This window comes from Ornithorhynchus anatinus, chromosome X2 (assembly GCF_004115215.2).
Source record: "Ornithorhynchus anatinus isolate Pmale09 chromosome X2, mOrnAna1.pri.v4, whole genome shotgun sequence".
Classification (NCBI taxonomy): Eukaryota; Metazoa; Chordata; class Mammalia; order Monotremata; family Ornithorhynchidae; genus Ornithorhynchus; species Ornithorhynchus anatinus.
Window position 1 is genome coordinate 1,380,963 of NC_041750.1, and position 19,770 is coordinate 1,400,732.

Below are 19,770 nucleotides of genomic sequence, written 5' to 3' on the forward strand. Positions count from 1 at the left end.
GGGCGACGGGGAGCGGGGAAGGTTGGAGGCGGCCCGGTGTTATCCTCTCGGCGGGAGACGGCCGCCCGGAAAGCTGGGAGGAGGAAAGGATGGGGAGGAAAGAGGGGGAGGTGGAGAGAGAAAAGGAGGAAGGGGTAGGGGGTGGGGCCCAGGGAATCCCCCGTCCTCGAAGCCGGGGCGGACGGAGGACGACGAAGCGGGGTGGGGGGAGGATGGAGGGGGCCGGCGAAGGGGAGGCCGCGGACGGGCGGGGGCGGTGGGGAGGAGCACCGGCGTTGCCCCCCGAAGCCCACCCGGAGGCCCGGAGAGCAGGTTCGGGAGGTCGGGGGCGGGAAGGCGGCCGGCAGAGAGACAGAGCGACTGGGAGACAGATGAAGAGACCCAGGCAGAGAGAGGGGTCAAGGCCCGGGGACCAAGAGATGCGGAGGTAGGGGAGGGCCCGGACGGGCCGGGGGAGCCGGGCCGGGGAGGATACGGAGCGTCTTCCACGGGAAACGCGTCTTTCTGGCCCCGGCTCCGAGGCCCACCCCCGTCCCTCCCTTTTCCTGGAGGTGGGGTTCTTCCCCTCGCAAAAAGCCCCCGCAGCCGGCCCCCCGCAGCCGGAGCCGGCGGAGCCTCGGAGCGGGAGCCGCGGCCGGGGGGCCCCTCCGGAGCCCGAGCCATGGGTCCGCCGGGGGACCCGCTCCCGGGTCGCTGACCTCGGGCGCCGGGCCCAGAGAGCGGGCTTGGATCCGGACGCCGGGCCTCGCCGCTCGGGCCCGGCCCTCCGCGGGGCGCCATGGCCTGGGCCCTCCGCTTCCTGTCCCGGCTGGCCGGCCTGTGCCTGGCCCTGGCCCCGGCCACGGGGGACCGGGAACTGACGGCGCTGCCCGTGCGGTTCGTCGTGGCGGAGGAAGTGGCCTCGGGCACGGAGATCGGGCGGCTGCCCGGGGGGCCGGGGGCCGCGGGCGAGGCCGGCGCGGGGGGCTTCCGCGTCCTGCAGGCCTCGCAGGCCGCCCCGGTGCGGGTGGAGCCCGCCACCGGCCGCCTCCGCACGGAGGGCCGCCTGGACCGCGAAGCGCTGTGCCCGGGCCGTGACCCCTGTCTGCTGACCTTGGACGTCCTGGCCCCGGCCGGGCGCGCCATCTTCCACGTGGAGGTGCTGGTCCGCGACGTCAACGACCACGCGCCCCGCTTCCCCAAGGCCGAGCAGGCCCTGGAGATCTCGGAGAGCGCCGCCCCGGGCACCCGCGTCCCGCTGGACCGGGCCCTGGACCCCGACGCCGGCCCCAACGGCCTGCAGGCCTACGGCCTGTCGCCCAGCCGGCACTTCGCCCTGGAGGTGGCGCGCGGGCCCGCCGGGGCCCGCCGTGCCGAGCTGGTGGTGGTCCGGCCTCTGGACCGGGAGGCGCAGGCGGCCTTCGAGCTGGTGCTGAGCGCCTCGGACGCCGGGGCCCCGCCCCGCTCCGGGAGCGCCCTGGTCCGCATCCGCGTCCTCGACTCCGACGACAACAGCCCCGCCTTCGCCGAGACCGCGCTGGCCGTGGCCGTCCGGGAGGACGCCCCGCCCGGCTCCCTCCTGCTGAACCTGACGGCCACGGACCCGGACCGGGGCCCCAACGGGGGGGTGGAGTTCGCCCTGGGCCCGCACGTGTCCGCCGAGGTCCGGGCCACCTTCCACGTGGACGCGGCCACGGGCCAGGTGCGGCTGCGCGGGCCGCTGGACTTCGAGCGACGGACGGCTTACGAGCTGGACGTCCAGGCCCGGGACAGGGGGCCCGGCCCCATCCCCGCCCACTGCAAGGTCCTGGTCGACGTCCTGGACGTCAACGACAACGCCCCGGCCATCCGGGTGGCCTGGGCCTCGCGGCCCCCCGGGGTGGCCGAGGGGCTGCCCCCGGGCCGCCTCGTGGCCCTGGTGACGGCCGGCGACGCCGACTCCGGGGCCAACGGGGAGGTCCGCTGCTCCCTGAGCCGGGGGCCGGGCCCGTTCCGGCTCCGGCCGACGCCCGGCCGCGGCTACCTGCTCGTGACGGCCGCCACGCTGGACCGGGAGGCCCAGGCCGAGTACCGCCTGACCGTGCTGGCCCGGGACGGCGGCGAGGCCCCGCGCTCGGCGCTGGAGCAGCTGACGGTCCCCGTGCTGGACGTGAACGACAACCCGCCGGCCTTCGAGAGGGCGGCCTACGGCGTGGCCTTGCGGGAGAACAACGAGCCCCCGACCCTCCTGCTCACCGTCCGGGCCCGCGACGCCGACCTGGGCCCCAACGGCCGGATCGGCTTCCGCCTCCGGGACCCTCCGGCCGCCGGGCTGGTGGCCGTGGACCCGGTGACGGGCGCCGTCTCGGCCCTGCGGCCGCTGGACCGCGAGCGCGCCGCCGGCTTCGAGTTCCTCGTGGTGGCCGAGGACGGGGGCCGCCCGCCGCTCTCGGCCAGCGCCACCGTCCGCGTGAGCGTGCTGGACGCCAACGACAACGCCCCCGTGGTGCTCCGGCCAGAGCCCCGGGATGGGCTGGCCCACCTCTCCGTCCTCGTCAACTCCTCCACGGGCCGGGTGCTGAGCCCGGCCGGGGAGGAGGGGCCCCCGGGCCCCGGGCCCGTGCCGCTGCTGACCGTCGTGGCCCGCGACGCCGACGCCGGCCCCAACGGGGACGTCCGGTTCTCCCTGCTGGGGTCCGGCGCGGGGGACCCGTTCGTCCTGGACCCCCGCTCGGGCCGGCTCTACCTGAACGTCAGCGACGCGGGGGCCCTGCTGGGCAGCGAGCGGGAGCTGACCGTGGCCGTGGCCGACCGGGGGTCCCCCCCGCTGGAGACCCGGCTGCGGCTCCGGGTCTCGTTTGCCGGCACCGCCGACGCCCAGAGGCGGCCGGCCCGGGGGGCGGCCGGCCCCCTGAGCCCCCCGGCCCTGACGGCCATCTGCTTGGCCGCCCTGCTGGGCTCCTCGGGGCTGGGCCTGGCGCTGGCCGCGTCCGTCTGCAGGCGCGACCGCAGGCGGGTGGCCGGCGCCTACGACTGCCGCGTGGCCGAGACCGGCTGCCGCCCCGGGCCCCGGTGCCAGCGGAGGCCGATCCGGAAAGCCGACATCCGCCTGGTGCCCGGGGCCCGGGCCGGTCCCGCCGCGGGGCCGGAGGGCGGGCCGCGGGCCCGGCCCGCTCCCCCGGAGGCCCCGTTCCCTCTCACCCCGACCCTGTACCGGACCCTGAGGAACCAGAGGGACCCGGCGGGCTCCCCCGACGGCGGAGGGGTGACCCCAGACCCCCTAGGCCTGCTCCTCTTCCCTCCGCGGCGGAAGAGCGGATCGAGGGAGAACCTGAGCCCGCCGGCCCCGCCGGCCCCGCCGGCCCCGCCGGCCAGGCCCGGCGACCCCCGGCCCTCGGGGCCCGCCGGCCCGGCCTCCTGCCCCACCCTGAGGCGGCAGAGGAACGCGGACCCCCAGACGGCCCCGGGGCCACGGCACATCCTCCGGAGCTTGGTCCGCCTGTCGGTCGCCGCGCTGGCCGAGCGGAGCCCCGCGGAGGAACTCACGGCGGACTCCCTCCAGGTGCAGGTGAGGGGTCGGGGGACGGCGGGGGGCGGCGGGCGGCGGGGACGGGACGGGAGGGGGGCGGCTCGTGGCGGGCGCTAGGGTCACTCGCCTCGTCGTTTGACCCCCGCCGCCCGTCTGCCGTGTGACCTCGGGGGAGTCGCTCGGCTTCTCTGGGCTCCGGTCACCTCGTCTGTAAAATGGGGATCGAGACCGTGAGCCCCGTGTGGGACGGGGACCGTGTCCGACCCGACCGCCTGCAACCCCGGCGCTCAGTACGGCGCCCGGCACAGAGTAAGCGCTCGACGGTTACCGTTACTGTCACTGGCATACCAACGGGGACCCCTGGGCCCGGGGTCGCGAGGCGGCTAGGGACAGCGTTTTGGGGAGGGGGTCGGCTGCGGGGGCGGGGGGGGGGGGGTCGAGGGTCAGCCTAGGATGGGGGCGCGAGGGTCAGGCCGGGGTGGGGTCCCGCGGCGGGCAGGAGGACAGCTACGGGCGGGGGGTCGGTACCAGCGGGTGGCGGAAGCCGGGGGCGTCGAGGGTGGGCCGGGGCGGTCAGGGAGCCGCCGGCCGGGGGGTGGGAGGGCAGGGGGCCGGAGGGGGCCGAGGGGCGGCCGGGGTGGCGGCTGGGGATCAGCGGGTGGTGGAAACCGACGGCCCACTGGGAGTGGGGGCGAGGGATCGATGTCTTCGGGCAAGTCACTTGACTTCTCTGGGCCTCAGTTACCCCGTCCGTCAAATGGGGATCGAGACCGAAAGGACCCGCCTGGCGGTCGGGAGGTTCGGGGTAGCCGGAGAGAGTCCTGGGGTCCGGCGGCTCGCCGGGCCTCCGGGCCCCCGGACAGAGGGGGCAGGGCAGGATGCCCGGTCCCGGCGAGGGGCTGCGCTCTAGGGGCCGGGCCGGGGGGACTGTGCACAACAGGAAACGGGAAATGGACAACCCGGTTCCCTGCCCCCTCCTTCCCGCCCCCGACCCTCCGTCGCAGCGGCCTCCCAGCCGGGTGTCCGTTTCCTCTCCTCAATGACCGTCTTCCGCCGGATCCGGGGCCCCCTCCTCCCCCCCCAACGCGCCCAGCGTCCGGCCCCCTCCCCGGGCCGGGGCCCGCAGCCCCGGGGGCGGCCGGAATGCCCCGAGACCCCCCAAGTCGCTCTGGCTCAGGCCTCCTACCCCCGGGAGGGCCTTCTCCGACGCGAAACGGCCGGAGCCGGGGAGGTGGGTCCCTGGATGGGGACGACCAACCGTTCCCCGCCCCTCCGCCTCCCACCCCCCCGGGTTTGGACCACCCCGGGGAGACCCTGTCCCGCAGAGAGGGCCCCCGGCTTTGGACCACCCCGGGGCGACCCTGTCCCGCAGAGAGGGCACCCCCGGCGCCATCCCCTGACCTCCCACTCCGGGCCGGAGCCCCTGGGGCGGGAAGGGGGACGATGGGGCGAGGGCGGTGAATCTCGCCCCCCACTCCCTTCCCCGCCCCCTCTTCCTCTCCCCCCCCCCCCCCCCGCAGCCGTGCACGTCCGAGGTCGGAGGGAGCGCTATAAAAAGCGGCCTGCGGGCCGGAGCGACATCCGGCCGGGAAGGGCCGCGGGGGGGGGGATTTATGCGTTGTCGACAGATCTCCGTGCCTCTCTCTCCGCCCAGCAAATCTCGCAGCTGCTGGCCCTGCTCCACCGAGGGCAGTTCCAGCCTCGCCCCAACCACCGCGGGAACAAGTACCAGGCCCGAGCGGCGGGGGACAGGTAACCCCCGACCCCCAACCCCGAGGACCCCTCCTCTTCCCGTCGGACGTCAACTCATCCCTTCGCAGCGAAGCCCGCGCCAACGCGGAGACACGATGAGATTGGCATTCGTCAAGCGCTCGCTGTGCGCCAGGCGCCGGGGTAGATACAAGGTCGTCGGGTTGTCCCGGTGGGGCTCGGCCCCGTCATGACAGCTGAGGCAGCCGAGGCGCGGGGAGGTTAAGTGACTTGCCCGAGGTCACCCGGCTGGCCGGCGGCAGACGGGGGGGATTAGAACCCACGTCCCCCGACTCCCAAGCCCGCGCTCTTTCCACTGAGCCACGAGAAGCAGCGTAGTCTGGTGGATAGAAGCCCGGCCTGGGAGTCAGGTGGACCTGGCTTCTAATCCCCACCCTGCCCCTTAACCGCCGTGTGACCTTGGACGGATCGTTTCGCTTCTCCGGGCCTCGGTTCCCTCATCTAACGGGCTTTAACGCCGCGAGCCCCGTGTGAGACGTGGACCGTGTCCGGCCCGATTACACCTACCTGGCGCATAGTAAGCGCCTACCGGATGCCGTCAGAATCACACGCACACGTATAGACACCCGACGCCGCAGAGAAGTTCGGGATCTCCCCTGGCCCAGATCACCACCCGCTGTCCAGCCCAGGCGGACGAGGACAAGGAGCTGTGTCCGCCCCCCCACCCGGGCCGGAGGGACCTGGGCTCTTCCCCTCGCGGGGGGTGGACAGCGGGGGAGGGTCGAGGGGAAAGTTCAGTTCCCCCTTTCCCTTCCCCCCCCGCCCCGCCCCGCCATGGAGGCCCGGAGCTTCTGGGTCTCAGCCAATCCGCAGCCTCTCCCGGAGCCAGCTTCCAGATGGCCTCAGCTCCCCTCGATCCTGCTTCCCGTCCCTCTGTGTCCCCCCCCCCACCCACCCACCCGTTTCCCGGACCCGCCCCTTCCCCTCCACCCCCACGCCTCCTCCCTGGCCCGAGCCTTCATCACTCCCGGCTGGATGACCGTGTCGGCCTCCCCGCCTCTAGCCTCTCCCCGGCCACGGCCCGGGCGTCCCTCAACCGCCTGGGTCATCTTCCGAAGACGTCGCTCAGCACGTGCCTTCCCCTTGCCCCCCAAATCCTCCAGTGGCTCCCTCTGCGTCACGGTCCTCCCGTTGGCCCTCCATACAGCTCCCTTCCACACGTCCACTCCCTTCTCCCGCTTCACCCCGGCTCCCGCTCTTCACTCCTTCCAAGTTCTCCCCCCTCCCCCCTCCAGCCCCGAACCTCCTCCTCTCTCACACCCACCGGGCTGTGACTCTCCCCATCCTCAAAGCCTCCTGAAATCCCACCTCCTCCAGGAAGCCTTCCCCAGCCAATGCCCGCGGCCTCGGTGGTCGCCCTGTCCCGTTTCGGGATCCACTGGTGACGGGAAAGGGGTCGGGGGGGGGGGGGGCCTCCGACGCAGGGGCGGCGTGAACTCTGGGGGCTCCGTGTCTCTCCCAGGACCCCGGGAGCGGAGACCGATGGGCCGGGCCCCAAGGACGGGGAAGCCCCGGCCCAGACCGGCGAGGGCGAGGGGCCGGAGAGCGCCCCGGGCCTCTCTGTGAAGCGGATGTTGGAGGAAGAACTGGAGAACCTGCTGGACCCCCAGACCGGTGAGTCACTGGACCCGCCCATCCCGGGGTGAGGGCCAGAGTCGGCCGGGGACCACCCCCGACTGGGGGACGGTCGGGTCCGCGAGACTCACAATCCCGGGGGCGCCGCGGGTCCTCGGCCCCGGCGGGGGCCCATAACCAGACCTCGGGGGGCGGAACCCGTCCGAGACCCGCTCTCCGTTCCCGTACGCTAACGATGCCCTCCTCATCCGCCCCGTGGTCCGTCCTGCCCGGGACTCCGTTTTTTTCCCCTTCTCCCCCTCAGTGTCCCGGGGCGGGGGGAGACTGGATACCGGGCATCCTCCTGGACACCCGACCTCCTGGTTAGGGATGGGCCGTCCAACACCCCCGACTCTCCCCTCTCCGTCCCCGATTCTCCCCCGGTGACCCGGCACGTACCATCCAACACCCTGACTGTCCCCGGTGACCCAGCGTGGATCATCCAACGCCCCCTGACTCACCCCCACCGAACCAGCACAGCCCATCCACCGCCCCTGCCTCTCCCCCAGTGACCGAGCACATACTAACACCCTCGACGCTCCCCTCTCCGTCCCCGACTCTCCCCAAGTCACCCGGCCCGGACCGTCCCACCACCCCGACTCTCTCTCCGTCCCCGACCCGTCCCTGATGCTCGCCCACGCATCTGTCCGAACGCCCCCGGACCTGCTGGTGTTTTCGGCTGCTCGGTTCCCCGTGGGGACGGACCTCACGTGCCTCTCCGTAGCGTCGCGGTGGAGGAAGGCACTGTACCGAGTCGCCTACCGGGTGCGGAGTGCTGGCCCGAGCCCCGAGGAGGCTAAAGCCGCGATCTCCTTCGTGTCCCCCCCGTCCCCCTCGGACCGTGGGCCCCTAGTGGGACGGAGACCGCGTCCGACTAGATGACCTCACCCCCCGGTACAGCGCTTGGCACGTAGTAAGCGGTCCACAGACCGCAGCGTGGCCCAGCGGAAAGAGCACGGGCTCGGGAGTCGGAGGACTGGGGTTCCGAACACGTCTCCGCCGTCCGCCTCCTGGGTGACCTCGGACAGATCGCTTATCTTCCCCGGGCCTCGATTCCCTCACCCGCAAAATGGGGATTCGGTACCCGCTCTCCCTCCTAGCCCGTAAGCTCCACGAGGAGCCTATCTCGAATCTACTCCAGTGCTTGGTACACAGTAAGCGTTAAACACATAGCACAGTCCCGACCCTCGGTGAGTTTATAATCCACCAAGAGCTACGGCGTGAAATCCCAACGTGAGGGACTTGTGTCGGCGAAACTTCCAGAACCTTCTCTCCTCCTAGTCCTCTCCGGGGCCCCAACCCCTCCCCGTTCTTCCTCTCCCTCCCCCGTGACCCGTGACCTTCCCTTCCTCCTCCCTCGCCCGTTTCCCTCCTCTCCTCCGCCTGTCCCCTGCCCTTTCCCGGCCCCTCCCGGCCCGCCCCCCCCCGCCCCCCCGCCTCACAGCTGCGTGTGCCCGCCCCCACCCCCTGCCCTCCCGACAGGCCTGGCGCTGGACGGGCGGACCTCCGTGGACCCGGCCTGGGTGGCCCGGCTGTCGCTGCCCCTAGCCGCCGACTACCACGACAACCTGTTCTCCGAGCCGGACGCCGGCCCCGAGGACCGGCCCCGCACCTTCCGGACGTTCGGCAAGGCGGCCGGGCCGGGCGCGGGTCCCGAGGCCTCGCGGACGACCGGCGCCAGCGCCTTCCTCTCGGAGATGAGCGTCCTGTTCGAGGCGCTGCTGGCCCGGGACCAAGGCGGGGTCACCGAGGCCGATGCCAACGAAGCCGCCTCCCGGGTGCTGCAGCGGCTCTCCGACTGCGGAAAGACCCTGGGGCTGGACTTCCCCGGGGGGGCCGGGGTTTGAGGCCCGTCCCGGGGCCGCCGGCCTCGGCCGCCGCCCGCCGCAGGGCGACCGGATCCCCAGAGGGCACCTTCCCCCGCGACGTCTGGCTCCCCGGACTGCCGACGGCGGCACCCCTGAGGCTCGGGGAAAGAACCGGGGCCCCGGGAGGGCTCCCGGCCTCGCAGAGGGACCGGTGCCTTCCGGGGGTCCCGTGCTCGCAGGGAAGCAGCCCGCGGCTGGCGTCGGGCGAAGCGGTATCCCCCGCCAACGCTCAGCGGGGCAGAGAGGCCGGCCGGAACCCACTCGGGAGACTCGGGTTGGAGTCCCAGCTCTGCCGCTGGCCTGCCGTGCGACCACGGGAATGTCGCTTACCCTCTCCGGGCCCCTGCCTCACCTCTAAACCGGGGATGAGAGGCCTGCTCTCCGTCCCTCTTAGACCGTGAGCCCCGAGCAGGACGGGGACTGGGTCTGAGTGGATCATCTCGGGCCCACTCAATATTGGCACCTAGTAAGCGCTTAATAAATGGTTAGTTAATGAAGAAGGCGCCTTAGGGCCACCCCAAGCCACCTGGGTGGGGGAGTGAAACCGGTGGGGGGGGGGGGGGACGACGGCTTTCCTCAGTGAAAAAAACAGAGATCTGTAAGGGAAGCTATGCAATCGGGGACAGAGAGTGGGGTGGGATGGAGGGAGATGTGAAGGTGGGGGGTGGAGGGGGACGTGGGGGGTGGCGACGGGTTGTTGCAGAGCACTTGGGGGCTGGAGGGGCGTCTTCCCGGCGGAGTTCGGAAACTCCCGGCTCGGGGCGGAGCGGTAGAAGGAGCGCGGCTGGAGTCCAGGAGCCGGACAGCTGTTGGGAAGGAAATGGCTTCTTCCCCCTCAGCCGAAATCCAGGGCCCTGACCCCAGAGCTGGAACCGGGGGGGCAACAGGCCAATCGCCCCCGGTCGGACACGGTGCCACGGGCCCCATCGTCCCTCAGCTGGAACTAGGGGCCGCCGACCCCCATCTCCAGGCTCCCCGTGTGAAATCTGGACAGCAGAGCCCTGGGGGTGACCCACAGAAACCAAGCCAGTTCTGAGTCACGGGACAGGGTTCCGGGGGCAGCCGGGGAGTGCTGGGACCCAGGTGAGGGATGGCATCATCTCTACTGACCCTTCTTCGTCCGTCTTCCCCGCGCCTCAGGCGTTCAAACTCACCGCTGCGGGGTCGGGATCGGAGAGGGGTAAGGCCGGGTTGGGCTCCGGGAGGACCGTGGAGGCGGACGACGGCAGCGGCCCGAGGAACGAGCAGCGGGCCCGGGCTTCCCAGCCCCGGATTCCGGGTGGGGCCGGCTGGGACGGCCGCGTAGCGCCGTTGTAGACGGCCGCTCGGCGGCAGATCCGGGCCTCTCCCCCTCGCTCGGCCACCTCTGGGGCCTCAGGGCCCCGGTCAGCTCTCGTGCCTTTCACTTGCGGGGAACCCCCGAACCGGTCTGGCTGCCCACAGAGAATGACCAGGGGACCCCCTCCGCTGACAAGCGCCCTCCACACCGTGAGCGCTCAATAGATACGATCAACGAATCAAAGAGAACACCCCATCCTCCGGTGCGACGGCTGGACCGCAAGACCCCGAACCCGCCCTTCGCCGGGAAAACGTGAGGTGCGGAAGCTGCCCTCCGGCACCCACGCGGAACGACTGAGTCTCCTCGCCTGAAAAGAGCGAGTCGGGACCCGTTCTTCCTCGTACTTAGAACGGCGAGCTCCGTGTGAACAGGGACGTGTCTGACCCTGCTTGTCTCGTCCTTACCGTAGCGCTTGGCGTATGGTAAGAGCTTAAAAGATATTCTGATCGTTAGATGAGGTAACCGAGGCCCCCGAGACGTTAAGGGACCCGCCCAAGGTCACGTAACCGGCAAGCGGCGAAGCCGGCATCAGAACCCACGTCGCTCCGACTCCCGGGCCCGTGCTCCCTCCACTGGGTCCCGCTGCTTCTCACGTTAACCATCGTTATTGCTATTAAAAATAATAATAAACCCTCAGGGAGCTGTCAGTCTATCAGGGGAGACGAGCAGACAACCGCCAAACACACAAAGAGTTAAAAAAATGAAAGTCTGTGTAACAGAAACTGACAAAACAACGGTAGGGAAGTACATTCACGATGAGAAAACCGATCAACAAAGCATACATACACGCCAGGCTACGGTTCCCGAGAGGAAGGCATGACTGAGGTGGGGCTGGGAGGGGCGTCAATCAGGGAAGGCCCCCCAGGAGGAGGCGGCCTTCCCCGGGGCACACACCGAGGGCCAGCCGGGGCCCTTTCAGGGCTAAGGGGCCGCGCTTGGGGTCCCTGGGAGTCCCACGGTGGGACGCCTCGGGGCCGAGGAAGCCGGGTCCCACTCCGGGTGACACTGAGCCCGAGGTGCCGCCGATGACGGCAGGGCCCGGGGCTGGGAAACAGGCCAGTGCCTGTACACACAGGACCACTGGAGGGCCGTCGCTGGGGGGCTATTGCCAAGGCACCGTCCCCGGGGACCATCACCGGAGACCGCCGCTGGGGCGGGACCATCACAGGGGATCACCGCCGAGGACCCCCGCAGGAGACCGTCGCCGCGGGGTGGACCATCGCCGGAGACGACCGCCCAGGGGACCGCAGCCGGAGACCGTCGGCGGGGGGACCGTCATCGGAGAGGGTCGCCAGGGACCGTCAGCGCAGGCGTGCTGCTGGGGCGCCGTCGCCGGAATCCGTTGCCAGGGACCGGCTCCGGCGACCACCGCCGGCCACCTTCGGGGACCGTCGCCGGGTATTTCCCGGAGCCCTGCTGGCCGGACCCTCCCGCCCCCGGCGCGACCCACCCCACGGCCAGGGGAGGTCCACGGGGCCCCGGGGGCGGGAGGAGCCGTAAGCCCCCACAGGGGAGGGATTGCCTCGTCCGGATCCCCGAGTCCGGGCCGCCCCGGCCTACCCAAACCCCAGGCGCGCCAAGAGCCCCTCGTGGATCTGATGGCCAGATGCCGGGGTGTTCCGGCCGCGGCCCCGGTGGAGTCTCCGCCCTGCGGGGAGCCCCAGGCTGCCGGTGCTCCCAGGAGTGGGGGAGCTGGGCAGGAAGGAAGGGGCCGGGGGCTGGCCTGGGTCCGGCAGGCGGAGGGAGGGCTGGAAAAAGCATCTCGTCCACGGAGGCCCGTGCCTGGAAGGGAGAGACACGCTGCAGCCCCCAGGAACCCACCGCCTCCCCGGAGGACCCCCGGGGCCCGGAGCGGAGAGTTCGGCAGGCCGGAGACAGGGGAGGGGGCTCAGGGGCGGCAGGCGGGCTCTCTTCTTGCCAGGGAGGGACGGAGGAGGAGGAGGCAGGGAGGAGAGACCCCGGCCGGACCCCCCCCCCCCCAGGACCGGGAGGAGGGACTCTGACGACGGGAGGGAGGAAGCAGGCGGCTGTTGCTATTGCTGCCTTACCGGGCCGGGGGGGAAGGAAGGAGGAGGCTCAGTCTCTCCCGGGCCCGTGGGTTGCCCTGAGCGGCCGCCCGCCGGTAACAGCGCGCCGCCGTACCCACGTCCCGCTGGACCCCGAGGCCCAGCTCGTGACACACACCCAGGTGGTACTGGCTCTGGGGGTCCTGGAAGACAGGGACACGGTGAGGGCTCTGGAATAGCGTACGGCGCTTGCACGCCACGGGCGCTCGGCACGGCACTGTGCACACGGTGGACCGTCAGGCCCCTCCTTCTACCTTGGCCCCCCTTACCCCGTTGGCAGCTGCCAGGCGGAAGAAGTGGACGGCTCTCCTCTCGTCGCGGTGCGGCCCCCGGATCAGCCACACCCCTAAGAAAGCTTGGGCCTGGGCCCGCGCGGGAGAGACGCCGCGGCTCCATCGGCATCCCCGGCCCCCGCCGCAACGGAGCCCGGGGAGGGACCCGCACGGCCGGACCCCGCCGCCCCTCACCTTCCTCGGGCACCCCCGGGACCCAAGGACCGCCCCGGCCCCCTTACCTCCCTCAGGTCCTCCCTGCCCCCGCGGGACCCAGGGACCGCCCCCAGCCGTGCCCCGCTCACCGCCACTGATTCATCAGGCCGCTCCAGAGGCCGGTGATCCTCCCGGCCGGCCCCCGCCCCACCTCCCCTCCGTCGGGGCACCCCGGAGCCCGGGGATCCACCCAGCCAGCCTCCGCGCCCCCTCCCCATCACGCCACACCGCTCCCTCGGAACCCGGGGAACCCCCGGCCGGCCCCCCCGCCCTCCCCCAGGATCCGGGGGCCCCCCGGCCGGCCCCCGCGGCCCGGGTGCGTCCCGGGCCGGCCCCCGCGCCCCCGTCACCTCCGTCAGGCCTCCTTCGGCCAGGCGTTCCAGCGCGGACGAGGCTCCCCGGTGGCCGGCCTCCGCGGCCGGTTCCCGCAGCAGGCAGCGGGCGTAGCGGTACTGGGCCAGGAGGTGCCCCCGGCTGGCAGCGCGCTCATAGTAGAGGAGGGCCTAGGCCGCGGGGACGGGCCACGTGTCAGCTGTGGGCCCCCGCGCCCGGTCCCCGCCCCCCAGATCCCCACCCCGGCCCCCGCACCTGAGACAGATCCCGGCGGGTGCCCCGCCCCAGCTCCAGGCACAGCCCGGCGTTGTACTGCGCCTTGGCGTATCCGCGGGCCGCGGCCTGGAGGAAGCAGGAGAAGGCGGACCCGCAGCGGCCCTGCCTCATGCTCTCCGTCCCTGCGGGGACGACCGCGGGGTCGGACCCTCGGCCGCCGCCCGCCACCGGCCCCAACGACCCCTCCTGCCCCGGGTCCAGACGATAATCATAATGATCACGGTATCCGTTAAGCCCTTACTGCGTCCTAAGGGTCGGGGTAGATACGAGCTGATCGGGCTGGACGCGGTCCACGTCCCACTCGGGGCTCACGGTCTTGACCCTCATTTTACAGATGGGGAAACGGAGGCCCGGAGAAGTGACTTGCCGAGGTCAAACAACGGACAAGCGGCAGAGCGGGGATCAGAACCCAGGTCCTTCCGCCTCCCGGGGCCCGTGCTCTATCCACTGGGCCACGCTGTCACGCTGCCGGTGGTCTTGGGAGAGCACAAGCGGACAGGAAGGGGGCATGGGAAATCGGGGGGGGGGCGGGGGGGACAGGGATGGCAGACGGGGGGGGTGGGGGAGACACGGGGGGAGGCGGGTCCGGGCTCCATTGACTTTAACGTCCGTCTCCCCCGAGAGACCGCCAAGTCCCTGCCGGTAGGAACCGCGTCCGCCAACCCGGCCGTACTCTCCCAACCGTTTAGGACAGTGCTGCGCACGCGGTAAGAGCTCGGGAAACTCCGGTGTTGGACTGATTACCCAGGACGTTGAGCACCAAGGCAACGCTGAGCTGGTAGAGCTTCTGTAGAGACAGGGCGGCTTCTTCCACGGAGCCCTCGGGCCCCGCCTTCTCCTGCTGGGCGGGGAGGGGGGATGGGACCGGGGGGCCCGGCCTTTGGGGGAGCTGCACCTCCCTCCCTCGCACCTCCCGAGATGAGTCTCCCCCCTCACGTGCCCCCCGCAGCTCTCCCCCGGGGAGGGCCCCTCCGTACCCGCCCCGCGTCCGGTGCCCGGTCCTGGTCCGCCCCTGCCCCGAGACCCGCGGCGGCGTCGACGTCCAGGAAGAAACCATCGCTGGGCTCTTGAGGGGAGGTGAGGGGGAGACCTGAACCGGGCCTCCCCCCGGCCCCCCTGCCTCCCCAAAATGGGGCAGGGTCCCGAGCGACTCCCCCGCCCCGCGCCCTCCCACCCACGGCTGACGCTCACCTTCTCCCCGTGGCCGCCGGGGCTCGGCGGTCCGAGAGCGGCCGCCGTCCGGAGGGTCCGGGGGTGGGTCCGCCCCGGGGTCCCGGGCACCGGTTGGGGGCGGGTGCAGCGCCCGGGCCTCGGGCGGCACGTTTCTCCTCAGCGCTGGGGGGCGGGGCCGGGAGGGACGCTGAGCCCCCCCGGGGCCACCCACCGACTCCCCGCACCTCCCCCCGGCCCGCGCCGCGGCCGGCTAGTCCCCCGCCCCCCGGGGAGAAGCCCGGTTCCCTCACGGCCCCCCGCCCACCCTCGCCCCCGACGCCAGAACGGTGCCGCCGACCCGCTCCGCCTCCCGCCCGGAAACTTACCGAAATCCTGCGGCAGCCGGCGGGCCGGGGAGCGGGCACAAGACGGGGGGGCCCCCCGGGCCTCCGGCTCAGTGCCCCCGGACCGGAGCGAGCGGGCCCGGAAGTGGACCTGCCTGGCCAGCTGCAGCGCCAGCACCGCCAGGGCTCCCTGCGGGGGTCGCGGGCCTCGCACCTGGCCCCTGGGTGGGGGAGGGCCTGAAGCGCGGCCCCCGCCCCCTCGGGCCCGGGGATCCGCTCCGGATCCCCTCCCCGCCAGCCCCCAACCTCGGACGTCGGCTCCCCGCCCCGTGTCCTCCGCTCGGTCGCCGGGCCCCTCCGGACCCGGAGCGAGATCCGACCCCGAGGGACAGCGGGCGGTCCGCGGGGGGCTCCGGCAGATGCCGAGAATGGGCGGGACGGGGCCGGGACAGCCCGTGGTGCCCAGTCCGGCCGCGGCTCGGCTGGGGGTGGGACCGGACCGGGATACTTTGGGGGCGGACTCTGGGGCCAGATACCCCCTCCTCCCCGAGTCCTGAGACTCCTCCGGGGGACTCTCCCCGCTTCTGGTGGGGCAGGGCGGGGTCCTCCCCCCCCCCCCAGCTCTTACCCAGGAGAGGGCATCCCACGCCGTGGGTGGCAGGTGACGACTGGACAACCACCGGCACGTCCAGCCCCGAGCTGGGGGGCGGCGCGGCTCCCGACTGAGGGGAGAGATAGGCGGGGGTCAGAGGCGGGGTCCCAGGAGGACCCGGGGGAGGGGGACACCCCGGCCGTGGTTTCTGTACACACCGAGCCGGGCCGGGCCTCGGGCTGGAAACGGAAGCGGGCTCATCTTGGCTGGGCAGGCGGGTGGTCACCTCTCTAAAGCCGGGCTCGGGAAGACGCGGGAAGGCTGGCGGAGGAAGAGCAACAGGGTGATCGATCCGGAAACCACCCCCAGGCCCCTTCCCCACCCCCGACCCGCCTGGAGAGCCCCCCCCCGGAGCCCGTCCCCGCACCCTAAGGGAGACTCTCGACTAGAACGGAAGCTCGTCGTGGGCAGGAGACGTTTCTCCCGAATTTATTCTGTACTCTCCCAAATGTTCAGCGGTGCTCTGCCCATAGTGGGTGCTCAATTAATACCATTAATTGACTGAAAGATCGGCAGGGATCGGGTCTACCAACTCCACCGGACTGGTCCGGGCGTTCAGTCCAGCGCTCTGCCCACGGTAAGGGTTCAATAAATGCGACTGACTCGGGGGACGGGGCTCTACTGCCCTCCTTCGGCGGCTGGGACCCCCAGGGGCAGCCCCCCGGTCCGCCTGCGCAGTGTGACTGACGGGAGGCCCGCCCACGGGCCCCTCTCCTCTTTGACTCAGCCCCAACCCCTCCCTCTCCCTGTGCCATCTGCCCACCGGGATTCAGTCTCTGGACTCGCGGGAATCCGTCAGTGAGCGTATTTACTGAGCGCTTACCGCGTGCGGAGCACTGCTCTAAGCGCTCGGGGGAGTACGCTATAACCGACACATTCTCAGCCCACAGGGGGCTTGGAGTCTAGAAGGGGAGACGGACGTTAATATGTAGAAGCAGCTTGGCCTAATAATAATAACAATGTTGGCATCTGTTAAGCGCTTACTATGTGCCGAGCACTAAGCGCTGGGGGAGATGCAGGGTAATCAGGTTGTCCCACGTGAGGCTCACGATCTTAATCCCCATTTTACAGATGAGTTAACTGAGGCCCAGAGAAGTGAAGTGACCCGCCCACAGTCACGCAGCTGACCAACGGCAGAGCCGGGAGTCGAACTCATGACCTCTGACTCCGAAGCCCAGGCTCTTCCCCCTGAGCCACGCTGCTTCCCTAGTGGTCAGAGCACGGGCTTCGGAGTCGGGTGGTCAGGGGTTCTATTTCCGGCTTAGCCGCTTGTCTTAACCATGGGCAAGTCATTTCGCTTCTCTGTGCCTCGGTTACCTCGTCTGCAACGCTGACGACGGTATTTGCTCAGCGCTTACTTCGGGGCAAGCACCGTTCTAAGCGCTGGGGTGGATACCAGGTCATCAGGCTGTCCCACGTGGGGCTCACGGTCTTCATCCCCACTTTCCAGATGCGGGAACTGAGGCACGGCGAAGTGAAGCGACGTGCCCAAAGTCACACAGCTGACCAGTGGCGGAGCCGGGATTAGAACCCACGACCTCTGACTCCCAGATCCATGCTCTTTCCACTAAGCCACGCCGCTTCTCCCATATGGGGATAGAGACTGTGAGCCCCATGGGGGAAAAGGGGCTGGGTCCAACCCGATTACCTTGGCTCTACCCCGGTGCTTGGCACATAGTAAGCTCTCAGTAATTCATTCATTCAGTAGCATTTATTGAGCACTATGTGCAGAGCACTGTACTAAGCACTTGGAATGGACAATTTGGCAACAGAGAGACCATCCCTGCCCAGTGCTGGGCTTACAGTCTTGTCAGCTGTGTGACTGTGGGCAAGTCACTTCACTTCTCTGGGCCTCGGTTCCCTCATCTGTAAAATGGGGATTAAGATGGTGAGCCTCACGTGGGACAATCTGATGACCCTGTATCTTCCCCAGTGCTTAGAACAGTGCTCTGCACATAGTAAGCGCTTAACAAATACCAAATTATTATTATGAAATTATCATTAATCAATAATACTTTTGGTATTTGTTAAGCGCTTACTATGTGCCAAGCACTGTTCTAAGCGCTGGGGGGATACAAGGTCATCAGGTTGTCCCTCGTGGGGCTCCCAGTCTTCACCCCCATTTTCCGGATGAGGGAACTGATCCCAGCTCTGCCATTTGTCAGCTGTATGACTGTGGGCAAGTCACTTCTCTGTGCCTCAGTTCCCTCATCTGTAAAATGGGGATGAAGCCTGTAAGCCTTGCGTGGGACCACATGATGACCCTGTATCTCCCCCAGCGCTTAGAACAGTGCACTTCACATAGTAAGCGCTTAACAGATACCAACCATTACTATCACTGTCAGCTGTGGGACTGTGGGCAAGTCACTTCACTTCTCTGTGCCTCAGTTCCCTCATCTGTAAAATGGGGATGAAGCCTGTGAGCCTCACGTGGGACAACCTGATGACCCTGGATCTCCCCCTGCGCTTCGAACAGTGCACTGCATGTAGTAAGCGCTCAACAAATACCAACATTATTATTATTATTATTATTAAGAGGGGGATTACAGCGTGGCTCAGTGGAAAGAGCACGGGCTTGGGAGTCAGAGGTCATGGGTTCGAATCCCGGCTCTGCCCCTTGTCAGCTGGGTGACTGTGGGCAAGTCACTTCATTTCTCCGTGCCTCAGTTCCCTCACCTGTAAAATGGGGATTAAGACTGGGAGCCCCACGTGGGCCCGCCTGATTCCCCTGTATCTCCCCCAGCGCTTAGAACAGTGCTCTGCACCTAGTAAGCGCTTCACAAATACCAACATTATTATTATTACCTGTGAGCCTCAGGTGGGACAACCTGATGACCCTGTACGTCCCCCAGCGCTTAGGACAGTGCACTGCACATAGTGAGCGCTTACCCAATACCAACCTTAAAGTGGCGGGATTAGAACCCATGACCTCTGACTCCCAAACTTAACAAACGCCGTCATTATTCATACAATACAAATAAGCAGATGACAGACATGGGCTTAAGTGGTGGAGGATTAGAAGGGAGCCTCGAGGGGGAGAGGGGGAGGGTCTCTCACCTCGGCCCAGGAGCCCGGGGAGGCGCCACATGGTGGGCCGCGTTCAGGGCACCGCGCAGCCGCAGTAGCGCGGGCCTCGGAGGGATCATAGAGAAGCGGCGGCCAAACGGCCCCGCCGAGGAGAGAAGGGCCAATCAGCGAGCGCCCGGCCGGCCAACCACCGAGACGAAGCGGGGGGCTAGAAGGGCAGCAGCCGCTTCCGGGACTCCCGGCCTCTCTGCCGCCCCCTGGTGGGAGGCGCCTCCGCGCCGCTCTGCCCGAGGAGAGCCGCCCCGTGGCGGGGGGCGAATAATAATAACGTTGGTAGTTGTTAAGCGCTTACTGTGTGCAGAGCACTGTTCTAAGCGCTGGGGTAGACACAAGGGAATCAGGTTGCCCCACGTGGGGCTCACACTCTTAATCCCCATTTGACAGATGAGGTCACTGAGACACAGAGAAGTTAAGCGACTTGCCCAAAGTCACACAGCTGGCAAGTGGCAGAGCTGGGATTCGAACCCATAATCTCTGACTCCAAAGCCCATGCTCTTTCCACCGAGCCACGCTGCTTCTCTAATAATAATGTAGGTATTTGTTCAGCCCTTACTATGTGCAGAGCACTGTTTGAAGCGCTGGCGGAGATCCAGGGTCATCAGGTTGTCCCACGTGAGGCTCACAGTCTCCATCCCCATTTTACAGATGAAGTCACTGAGGCACAGAGAAGTGAAGTGACTTGCCCACAGTCCCACAGCTGACAATAATAATGGTGGTATTTCTTAAGCGCTTACTTATGTGCAGAGCACTGTTCGAAGCGCTGGGGCAGATCCAGGGTCATCAGGTTGTCCCACGTGAGGCTCACAGTCTCCATCCCCATTTTACAGATGAAGTCACTGAGGCACAGAGAAGTGAAGTGACTTGCCCCAAGTCCCACAGCTGACAATAATAATGTTGGTATTTGTTAAGCGCTTACTATGTGCAGAGCACTGTTCTAAGCGCTGGGGGAGAGACAGGGTCATCAAATTGTCCCACATGAGGCTCACAGTCTTAATCTTCTTAAACTTCTCAGTGTCTCAGTGACCTCATCTGTAAAATGGGGATTAACTGTGAGCCTCACGTGGGACAACCTGATGACCCTGTATCTCCCCCAGCGCTTAGAACATTGCTCTGCTCATAGTAAGCGCTTAACAAATACCAACATTATTATTAATCCCCATTTTACAGATGTCACTGAGGCACCGAGAATTTAAGTGACTTGCCCGCAGTCACACAGTTGACAAGTGGCAGAGTGGGATTCGAACCCATGACCTCTGTCTCTGCTCGGAGGGCCCCTCCCCTCTGAAGGAAGGAA

The 19,770-nt window shown here is 68.8% G+C and overlaps 2 protein-coding genes across 4 annotated transcripts; one reads left to right on the plus strand and one right to left on the minus strand.

Annotated features, from left to right (window-relative positions):
* Nucleotides 1–279: 279 nt before the first annotated feature.
* PCDH12 (protocadherin 12) lies at nucleotides 280–9,236 on the plus strand. Its single transcript, XM_039910539.1, is given in 4 exon segments — nucleotides 280–3,526; nucleotides 5,142–5,380; nucleotides 6,720–6,871; nucleotides 8,354–9,236. Coding segments are annotated over 4 exon segments (3,504 nt in total). The 5' UTR covers nucleotides 280–778; the 3' UTR covers nucleotides 8,719–9,236.
* A 1,534-nt stretch (nucleotides 9,237–10,770) lies between these two features.
* On the minus strand, nucleotides 10,771–18,520 carry DELE1 (DAP3 binding cell death enhancer 1). 3 transcript variants are annotated; one of them, XM_029052990.2, is made up of 11 exons: nucleotides 18,447–18,520; nucleotides 15,548–15,650; nucleotides 15,366–15,459; nucleotides 14,780–14,786; nucleotides 14,433–14,576; nucleotides 14,219–14,307; nucleotides 13,986–14,082; nucleotides 13,221–13,363; nucleotides 12,983–13,135; nucleotides 12,414–12,506; nucleotides 10,771–12,287 (listed from the first exon to the last, which is right to left on the minus strand). In XM_029052990.2, exons 1-11 carry the CDS (start codon nucleotides 18,475–18,477, stop codon nucleotides 12,123–12,125), a joined length of 1,119 nt encoding a protein of 372 aa, XP_028908823.1. In that variant the 5' UTR covers nucleotides 18,478–18,520; the 3' UTR covers nucleotides 10,771–12,122. The 3 variants fall into 3 exon arrangements, with proteins under 3 accessions (XP_028908823.1, XP_028908822.1, XP_028908821.1); XM_029052989.2 differs by having other exon boundaries at nucleotides 13,986–14,079; nucleotides 14,780–14,927; XM_029052988.2 differs by having other exon boundaries at nucleotides 14,780–14,927.
* Between the last annotated feature and the right edge of the window lie 1,250 nt (nucleotides 18,521–19,770).

Coding starts and splice junctions, on each gene's coding strand:
- DELE1 (XM_029052988.2), bottom strand. CDS start 18,477: ATGTGGCGCCTCCCCGGGCTCCTGGGCCGAG. Junction 15,460..15,547: donor CCGAGGCCCGGCCCGGCTCG/GTGTGTACAGAA, acceptor CTCTCCCCTCAG/TCGGGAGCCGCGCCGCCCCC. Junction 14,577..14,779: donor CCGGCTGCCGCAGGATTTCG/GTAAGTTTCCGG, acceptor CCCGCCCCCCAG/CGCTGAGGAGAAACGTGCCG.